The 10,397-nt window shown below is 43.5% G+C and overlaps 1 protein-coding gene across 1 annotated transcript; it reads left to right on the top strand.

Annotated features, from left to right (window-relative positions):
• The first annotated feature begins 376 nt into the window (after nt 1-376).
• C34H19orf18 (chromosome 34 C19orf18 homolog) lies at nt 377-8,987 on the top strand. Its single transcript, XM_058530808.1, has 6 exons — nt 377-458; nt 582-686; nt 4,320-4,418; nt 4,852-4,954; nt 7,452-7,618; nt 8,812-8,987. The coding sequence occupies exons 1-6, from the start codon at nt 377-379 to the stop codon at nt 8,985-8,987; spliced, it is 732 nt and encodes a 243-aa protein (XP_058386791.1).
• The last annotated feature ends 1,410 nt before the right edge of the window (nt 8,988-10,397 follow it).

The raw sequence follows: 10,397 nt of genomic DNA, 5'->3' as shown, positions 1-10,397 counted from the left end.
GCCCTGCTGCCTTCTCTGTTTGCTTCTTAGGATGTGTCACATTGAATTATAATCGATTTCTTTTTGCCTCCTCACTAATCTGTACACTCCCTGTGGGCAGGGACCTGATCTCATGCATATCTGCACCCACAAGCTTAGCCTCACTCTCTGCCTCCCCCACCCATCCTGTTAGTCTCCCCATTGGCTGACCTGGTTCCGGGAAGGAATTCCATGCGGCAGCGTGAACTGACCTCACACTGGGGGCTCCAAGTCAGAACCCACGTGGTCTGAAGGGGGCAGAGCGTCTTGGTTCCTCAGATAAATATAGGACAGACGCTGGACTATAGCTAAACATATCCTTTCATTCATATCATAAAAGACTAACAATTTTGGTGTGATGGACAAGGTTCAAAGTTCTTTCACCTTTTTATTTTTGTTATTAATGGAATGCCCACTTCATTTATGCTTGCCTTATGCAGGTGAGTTCAAACCAGTTGGATAAACAACAGGCTTAATGAGTAGCTTCAACCTTTGTTTTTTGTTGTTTCAGGGGAAGTAAATAGGGTAAATTACATTTCACTGCTGCAAGTTTTCTTTTCAAGGCTATAAACAGTCACCAACACCCACAAATGTCACCAAACAGCCCAAACTGTCCTCTAAGGCAACTCGATTATCTCAGATACAAGGGGCTTCCTCAAGACCCAGAGGTAAGTCGCTGTATTACTCAATCAGTGAAATGAGAACTGTAGTCTGGGGTCCTCTTATATGCTACACAAATGTGTCTTTTCTTGTGTATTTGTTAGTAGCATGATCCGTAAAATAATATAATTAGATAGGCATTGCTTGGTAATTAAATACTATGTTCTTCACTCTCTGTAAGCTGTGCGTTCTCTTTAGGGAGATCTCGTCTCCTTCATTTCACCTTAATTAGCACACACAAAAACTGTGACCCCATCCAGATCATATGAATGTGTCCGTATGACTTTAAGTATAATTTGGTGCACATATTTTGGTGGTAGAGCATACAAGTCCAGACACAGATGCTTTGCAAGTATAAAGTGTGCTTTATAATCATTTGTCTTCTATGCTTTGCATTTTGAGTCCTAGAGGGAACACTGTTTATCTCAAAACAGAGGAACTGACCCTGACAATCTATCAAGTCAGGCAGCACCTCTTTGTGGAGATATGTGGTGCTTATAAACAATCTCAATACTGTACAAGAGAAAGCTATCTGCATGGTACAGTAGCATCTAATTTATGTTGGAGGAAAGGATATTGCTGTTGGGCCCTCCTTGGTACTGGCTCTCTGACCTTCTGATGAGAACACAGCCCCCTTCAGCTCTGCTCTGTCTCTCCCAATCCTGAACCTGGGAGGAGGTTTCCCAACTTACGTGACTGCAAAGCAGACCAGAAACAAAATGTGCTATGTTCTTAATCGTCTATATTCATGAAAAGAAACACTGAGTGCAAACAGAATACTACATAATTTAGCAAATTAAGCCACATATTTCTACTAGGCACTGGACTAAATTTATTAACAACATCTACCACCTTAGCTATTTGGAAACTACGTGTTAGGCCCCTTCTCTAATACCCAGTTATTTCTTTATTTTCCTAAATCTATCTTAAACCTGTCTCTTCTCTCTGATCCCCTTCAATGGCCTTCTAGCTCCGAAACCTGCTATGCCCACGAAATTCCTGGGGCATAGCGGTAAGTCGAGGGATCTGGGAGGGTGGGTGGGGTCCATGGGCATTCCCAAAGCTGTTGTGGTACATGGCTCCAGAGGGGGCCCCACGGTGGTCATGACCTTTACAGCCCCTGTGTGCAAGTTAGAAAAATGTGCCTCCTCTGGATGGTTGGGTTAGTAAATGATGACACTTGGGGCAGATGGAAAAACAGCACAGGGCCGGCCCCGTGGCTTAGCGGTTAAGTGCGTGCGCTCCGATGCTGGCAGCCCAGGTTCGGATCTCGGGCGCGCACCAACGCACCGCTTCTCCGGCCATGCAGAGGCCGCATCCCACATACAGCAACTAGAAGGATGTGCAGCTACGACATACAACTATCTACTGGGGCTTTGGGGGGAAAATAAATAAATAAAAAAATTAAAACAAAAAAAGAAAAACAGCACAGATGTCTAAGTATCAGGAAGCACAGAAAATAAAAAAGCATGATTAATATATCCATCCATCCCAAACACATTATTAGTCTTCCTCAAGCTCGGCTGTGAATATTTCCCTTGTCCGTTCACCCCACCACCACGAAAGCCCAGAGGTTGAGTTCTAGCCGAGGAGCCAGAAGGCCTGCACCCTGGTCCTTGCTTTGACGCCAGCTCATTTTGTGGGCTTGCGCTGGAGGCTCGCTGAGACCGCTGCCACGCCTGAGCTTTGGGGCCCAAGTGCACGTTCTGATATGCAGCTAGAGGATGGAGTTGTTTAACCGGTCAGATCACTGGAAAACTCCAATTTTCTCCTGTCACCCTTAGCTCTCTGTTGTATAGACAGATGCCTAACTCCTAATAAGGGAAATGCACATTGAAAATACACCATAATTCCAGTTTTCAGCTGCCATGTTCAAAGTGGGCAAAATGTTTCATAACAAACTCTGTTGGCAAAGGAGTAGGGAAATCTAATCTCATTTTATTTGCAGTCTAGGAATGAGTGAGCATCTACAGAGGGCAATTAGCAGTTCTTATAAATATAAAAAGAATGCATTCGCTTTTTAACCCAAAGTGTTGAAATATACCTGGGATTTTTTAAATCAGTTATGGTAAGACACACAGACACAGAAACGACTGTCATGAAGGAAGATGTTCATGCTCACAGATTCCCAGAGACAGGAGGCACAGCACACCATGCAGGGCCACAGGGGGAGGACCAGAGTTGGCAGGAGGCCGGAGGAGGAGAGGGGAGAGCATCGTGCAGAGCCTTTATTGGGGTTTTCACAGAAAGGAATGTGTGAGGCGGGGTAGGTACAGGGAGTAAGCTTAGTGTCAGAGAGTTTGAATAATTTTGGCAGGCTCTGGGTTGCAGGAGTGGTTCCTAGCTGTCCAATACCTGGCACTGGGGTGAGTTAGGGCAGAGGGAAGACTGGCTTGGTGTGTGAGAGTTTGATAAGGAGGTGGTTGGGGGTGGGCTCTGGATTGGCTTACTTGTATATCAAAGGCTCGCTCACGGGGAGTCGGGAGTCGTTTGCTTTCTCTAGGAAATAGCCCTGGGAAGGGTGTCTTTCCAGGATCAAGGACCCACATGCCAGAGCATCAAGAATACAGAAAATATAGTCAATATACCCAGCAATTCTTTTTCTAGGAAATTTTATAAAAAATATGCTTCTCCATTTCCCTAGTCCACATAATCCCCCACTCTGCTTGGTGACTTTCTCATCTGTTTTTCTCGCTCCGCAAATACCCTGACATATCTCCCCAGCTTCGCTCTCAGGGGATGACCTTGCTTCCTCCATCACTGACAAAACACAAGCAGTTAGAAGAGAGTGTCCGCCTCCCCCTCTCTGCCTGCTGTCGTACCCTCCTCCTCTGTCTTTCCCGCTGTCCAGGAGAAGGCTGACCCCTCACCTGTGCACCACCCTCCATCCTCTCAGGCCAATTCAAGGACGCTCCAGGCAATTCTCTCTCTCTTTTCCGTACTATCACAATTTAAAGTATCCTCCCCATTCTCATATGAACATGCTGTCGATTTTCCCATCTTAAAAGGCAAAGCCCATCTCTTGATCCCTCAGCCCCCTCCAAGCCCCCATTTCTCTTCCCCCCTTTACAGCAAAGCTCCTCAAAAGAGTTTCCAAAAGTCCAATTCGTTTCCTCCCATTCTCTCTTGAGCCTGCTCCAGTCAAGCCCGCATCCCCACCGCACGGCTAATACCGCTCCGTCTGGGTCTTCAGTGACTTTCCCATTGCCAAATCCGAAGGCCAATTTTCTGTACTCATTGTACTGAAATCATCCATAACCCAACTTCTTCCCTGCTCCCCAATATTTCATTACGATAATCTGAAAACAGACAGGAAAGTTGAAGCAGTTGTAGAGTGAGCACCCATGTACCCCAGTCCTGAAGCCAACGACTAAGCACTTTACACTGCCAGCACTTCCACATTCAGGCTCATGTCGTGAGGTCGGGCTGACTTTCCACTGAGATGTGAACCTCAGGGCACCTTTCAGCTCCTCATCCTGTGCCAGTGAAGGGACAGCAAGTAGGGGACGGCCAAATGTGGGACGAGGAGCAGTCATTTCAATTTGTCAGATTTTACAAGTGGCTGAGCAATGTACTTACTTTGCCAATTGCTCTTTTGTTCCATTTGTACAAACAACAACTCTCTGGTTATTTTTTTTAAGTTTCAGATTATGGAAAGGATGCTACACCTGAGCCTACAAAGAACAACCATGGTTTTATAGCACATTCGATAGCCCACAATACCGACACCTGGAACGCAGGTCTGTGGAACTGCCTCCTGAACGGCCTGCTGATACCCTTGGTTACAGCACCACGCACCTGAGGGCAGCGGCCGGGCGACACTCGAGTCGTAAAACGAAGGCCACTCTCCTTTCAGCGACATAGGTGGCAGGTGCTGCGATGCTGACTCAGGGATCCCGTATCTACAGAGCAAAAGACAGGGCTTTGGCCAAGGACAGGAGGCAGATGTAAAGGGAGTGGGGGATTACGTGGGAATTCAAATTGTATTTGTTCGCACGGACTGTGCAATCTAGCCTCCGTGTTTTTTTAAATTAAGAATGCTATTTTTGTGATGGTATTTCTGATTTTGTCTCCCATTCCTCTTTGGAACGACCATATGATGAACAGATATATTAAGTGATACACTCAGCTAAAATGAAATTTTATGAGAACTTCTTTTCTTTCCGTTTTTAGCACTGATTCCGCATAGACCGGCTCTTGTTCAGGTCATTGTGATCGCCGGGATCGCCCTGAGCATCGCCCTGCTCTGCGGGCTCGCTATCTTCTATGTGGTGTAGTAAGTATGTGCTCAGTAACGTTCACTATCCAGAAGTGAGGCCTGACCAGTCAACTAAGTCATTATTTCCTGATGATAACGATCATGATGATCATAAGAATGCTGATGATAGTTCTTACAATCACTAAATTTATGACTATAAATTTCTAGACTAGTGTTTTTCAGAATGTGGACTGAACTCATGTTGGGTCATGATATAAATGAAAAAATAAAGAAACAGGACAGAATATGATTTAGCAGAATAGAAAATATTAGGAAGCATTACATGTATTAAAGTAAATGCTGATTTTTTAACTTTTCAGAGAGATACACAGTTGTGAGGTAAAATGTATTTCTTACTGTGGATCATGGTCAAAAATGTTTGAAAGCCATGTGTGAGACGCTGGCATCCTCCCAAAATGTGGCGTTCTAAAGTGAACTTGATACTTTAGAAGGAATCCTAACAGTGCAAAGCAGAAAAGAGTGCCCACTCTCTTTTTCACTAGAAACTTGTATTATCAATGCAGTCTGGGGTAATAGTAGCATTTGGGAAAGATTCTTCATCTTGTTTGCACAAATAAAGCTTGTGCTCCAGCTCGTATGAGTGACATGATCATTGTGAAATTAGTATTAGACACACGTGAGCCGCACTGTGACATCACGCTCCTCCACCCAGAACTGACACACTGATGCCTCCTCTAGGACCCAGTCCAGGATCCCAGTGTAGCCCATCAGAACCAGCTGAGGAAGTACTACATTATCTGCTCTATTAGAATTAAGTATGAACACGAGGAATATATTGCCATACATGGGATATTTTTTAGGGTAGCCATTCCAGGAGCACCTTGGAGTATGTCAAATGAAGGCAAAATGAGATTAATGGTAAAACTGAAGAAATTTTGCTAATGAGAGAGTGTAACCAGCATGTTTGGTTCTGGGCAGTCTGATGTGGACATCTCCTTCGATTCAATTTATGGAACTGTAATTTTAGTTTATTTCATTAGTTTAGACAAAGATGTTAACAGATATAAAGTTTTCTAAGATGACTCACTAAAACGTACCCTCCTGGACTTTCAGTGCCCAACTGAGTTGCTGAGCTAACGTCAACTCTCACAGGTTTTACATTTGTGTTACCTCCAGGGCACGCCAGGCTATTCTAGAGCCTGAGGCAAAAGTAAAAACATATGTCCCAAAGTACATGTTTTTATGTAATTTTTCACAGTTAATTTTTTCCAGAAGTAGATTTGGAAAATACTATTGGTGAGTTTGCTTTCATTTAAACCAGGTAAGTAAAATTATAATTAATTCTGTTTCTGGTATAGGTAAAATATTTAAACTTAATATAATGCTGTGAGATTTGATATACCACTTTTTAATTTTTTAGTATATTCTCAACTTCTTTACTGTTTTGGAAAAGAATAACCATTTAAAAGTACAGAAAGAGATGTGTATAGGGATGCACACTTTTCTTTTGACTCGGGCTCCCATATGGTTTGTCACAGCAGTATTGAATCCTGTCATTATTTATAATTTTGTTATTTGATTATCATGGATTTTTTCCATTCATTTCAATTTTTTAAAATATTGACTTAAAATATTTATCATCATTACTGAGTGTTTTGGCACCCCATTAAACTTTGCACCTGAGGTGAGTACCCCACTCTTCTCATCCAAATCCTGGTCCTGTCCCAACTTCTTGATTATCTTTAACAATGCTGACGATCAGGCCAGTTCTTCCTGCTGCACAGCATGCTTCTGAAATGTTCCTCCTGTACCCTCTCCTCCATCACAGCCTCTTAGAACACAAATAAGCTAACCCTAAAATTATTTTTTATTACATGAATCAAACAGAATTAGGAAGGTAAGTATGTTAGGAAAAAGTAAAATGCTCTATGATCCATTTCCACATCAAACAGAAATCGCTGTTCGATGATCCACTTTCAGGGTTGCCTCAGGTGCAGAATTAAAGGGGGTGCCCAAAAACTCCGTAATCAAGATAAATAATATTTCAATGCCATACTTTTTAAAAATCTAAGTTAATGACCCCCCAAATCCACGATGAACAAAATATCAACATTCTAAATACAGCATCAGTAACACTGCTGGGCCAAGCCATACTGGAGACCAAGCAAAAGGAAAAATCAGCAGTAGCTGTACTGTCTTTATTTAAAATGTTGATATTTTGTTCATCATGGATTTCTTGGCATTAAGTTTTCTTTTGTAAAATATTGCATTAGATATTATTTATCTAGACTATGGAGTTTTGTACCCAACGTGAGTGCCTCACTTACCTCACCCTGGTCCTGGCTCTAATCCATGCTTGGCATTATCAGTTACTCCTCCACTCATCGCACAAATTTGAGATCTATGATCACCTGGTTTAACGATCTATTGCTGTCTCCCTCCCCAACCTACCACTATGTACTAGTGACTTCTTTCAGTCAAAAAGTCACATGATTAAGACATGATGATTTATTGTGAAAATCGTGCTCCTAAATCCATCTATATTATTCTCCAGTCGACTGGTACAGGCTGAGGAAAAACAACAACTTGCGTTGCTTTATAAAAATGTCAGGATACCGTTATTAGGAGATGAAGAGGAGGGCTCCGAGGATGAGGGCCAGGACGAGTCCACTTACCTACTTCCAGAGAATGAGAAGGAACTGGAAAAGTTCATTCATTCAGGTAGAGGATCGACCAGTTGATCTTGTCAGACCCAAAGTTCTGTGAAAGCCAAGCTGGCAATGATGGTTTGGTTTTCAAAAGCAAAGCTAAGTGGGAGTTAATGGAGTTTGGGGTGAGAAAGATGAATATTTACAGCCACACCTACAGAAATGAACTGTTCTCATCAAATTATATGGAGGGGTAAACAGCTCTGTGCTTCTTTTTGCAGGGCAATTCCAAGGACTGAAAACAGAGTTCAGGAAACTAAACTTTTCCCAGAGAAAACATTTCCCTTAAACATACCTTTTTTTTTTTTTTTTTGTAAAGAAGATTGGCCTTGAGCTAACATCTGTACCCATCTTCCTCTATTTTGTATGTGGGACGCTGCCACAGCATGGCTTGATGAGCGGTGTGTTAGTCCATGCCTGGGATTCAAACCTGTGAACCCCTGGCTGCCGAAGCAGAGCACATGAACTTAAGCGCTATGCCACCAGGCAGGCCCCCTAGACATACTTTTTAATGTGGTGTTATTCCCGAGTGTAGAACACAGGCAGGGAGATGTCCCTCCTGCACTCTCTGCCTCAACCTGATGTGGAAATGGGATCCAGGCCCACAAACCAGAGGTCACTATTCTCAGGTCCAAGACCCCGGTGTGAAAGAGGCCCACCATGCCTGCAAATCCTTGTGAGCAGGGGCAACGTGTATGCTCAGATAAACCTAATTTTGTAGAAGTCCTGAGATTCTTGGATATTAAAAAAATTCTAGAGCAAAAATATGTAGCAAATGCCATGTCTGATTCAACCGTACTAACCTTCCCCTGGCAGAGACCACCTCTCTAACAACCCAAGACACACAGTCAGGAAGAGGCTGAAAGGCCACGAGGAGAAGAGATCACTGATGCTTCCTGAGGCAGATGGCCCACCCTTGTCCCACCCTTAGAAAATGTTTTCAATGGCCTTTCGTTACATGGAATTATAACTTTTCTACATTCTTTTTTTTTTTTTTCTGGGCATTTATAAAGCTTGAAAACAGAAAGTGGGAAATAACTTTAAAATTCAATTTTCACCATCCTGATCAGACAAATAACGTTCATTATATCCTGAAAATTCCACTGTTTGTACCTTTACTTTTCCGTACATTTTTCCTCACCTCTGTTGTCTCCATTTCTATTCCTCCTTTATTAGTATCTCTATAACATTATGTCTACATTTTAGTTATTAGATCGAAAAGAAGAAAATATCTTGAAAAGAAGAGATTGAAGGAGCAAGATTTCATCGAGCAAACGGCAGTAGAGCACGCTGTGCACGCGGCGGAGGCGGGGAGCGCGCGAGCCCGGGAGCGGGGCCCGTGCGGCGGGGACTGCGGGGCCGCCAGGCCGCGGGGCCCCTGAGCCCGCTCACCCTGCAGAGCCTGCCGAGCGCTCGGGGAAAGCAGCCAGATGCACGTGACAGGAAAGAAGTTCATGTGCTAGAGCAATTCTGGCTTCCTAGCTCTGGTAGTTCATGAATAATTATCACTTAATTGGAAAAGAGAAAAATCCAACTTCGTAAGTGTGATAAAGAAATTGTCAGGATTTTCTTTTCCTGCTCCTTACCAGAAACACAAGGAATCTCTTTGGGCAGTCTCCCCGGCAGTGCTGGGAAACCGCTTTCATTAAACAAAACTTTCTCAATGATACTGTCGACTGAAATAAAGAATCCAGGTAAAGGTTAATTAAAGGAGTTTATTCGATAATCAAAATGAGGAATTCGCATCCCGGAAACAGTCCAACAGAGTATTCTGAGGAACTGCTCTGAGGTCTGCAGATTGGAGTGTAGTTTATATACTTTTAACAAAGCAGTGTCGCTGCAGGAGAGGGCTTACGCATCTAGCACTCAGATACTTCAGGGATAAGGAGAACTTTTAGGTTCTACATCAAACAAGGCTTGGAATGTCGGTGTTGTCTGTGTGTGGAGGGAGGCAAGGGCCAGGGTCGTCACTTTTCCCTCAACCTCGAAGAAATGCAGCTGGGAAATGTGAGAACGAATATCCTTTATCTCTTCCTGTTGCTGATGTCTCCAGCTGGTGTCTCAGTCGTGAGATGAGGGGTTGCAAGGTCATTTGGACACAGGCTTATGAGGCCTGCACGGCTGCTTCGTAGGACAGCATGGATTTTCACTGAACTGACTTGAAGCCTATGCAGCTCGCTGGTCAGATTCGCCTGTTAGACCAGGGAGAGGGGTCCCAGTTTCGCTCACATGTCTATCAATTCCAGTAGCTGTCTCCATTTCACACACGAGGAGACTGAAAATATCAAAATACACATGACACCAGGTTAAGACACAGTCTTCCTGTTTTTAGGAGCTGGGACCTGGTGAGGGAAATAAGTCTGCTGGGAAGGAGCTATAAAACATAGCCAGACGTATCAAGTGCTATAAGCTGGGAGCTGCCAAAAGCTGTGGGAACACAAAAGAGGCAAGATTTAGTCTAAATGGTGCAGTTTCTTTGGAAAATGGTCTGACAGTGCTTCAAAAAGCTAAACATAGAGTCACTACATGACCCAGCAATTCCACCGCTAGGTATATATCCAAGAGAACTGAAAACACATGTACACAGAGAAACCTGCACACAGGTGTTCCTAGCAGCACTATTCATAGGAGCAAAAAGGTGGAAACGACACAAATGTCCACCAACTGGTAAACTGTGGTCCATCCACAGGATGGAATATTACTCAGCAATGAAAAAGATAGACACACTGACACATGCTTTCCCATGGATGAACCTTGAAAACATCATGATAAGTGAAAGAAGTTAGACACAA

This window comes from Diceros bicornis, chromosome 34, assembly GCF_020826845.1.
Source record: "Diceros bicornis minor isolate mBicDic1 chromosome 34, mDicBic1.mat.cur, whole genome shotgun sequence".
NCBI classification, from domain to species: Eukaryota; Metazoa; Chordata; class Mammalia; order Perissodactyla; family Rhinocerotidae; genus Diceros; species Diceros bicornis.
Note: the sequence above shows the minus strand (reverse complement) of the source record. Positions and strands in the feature narration are given on the sequence as shown.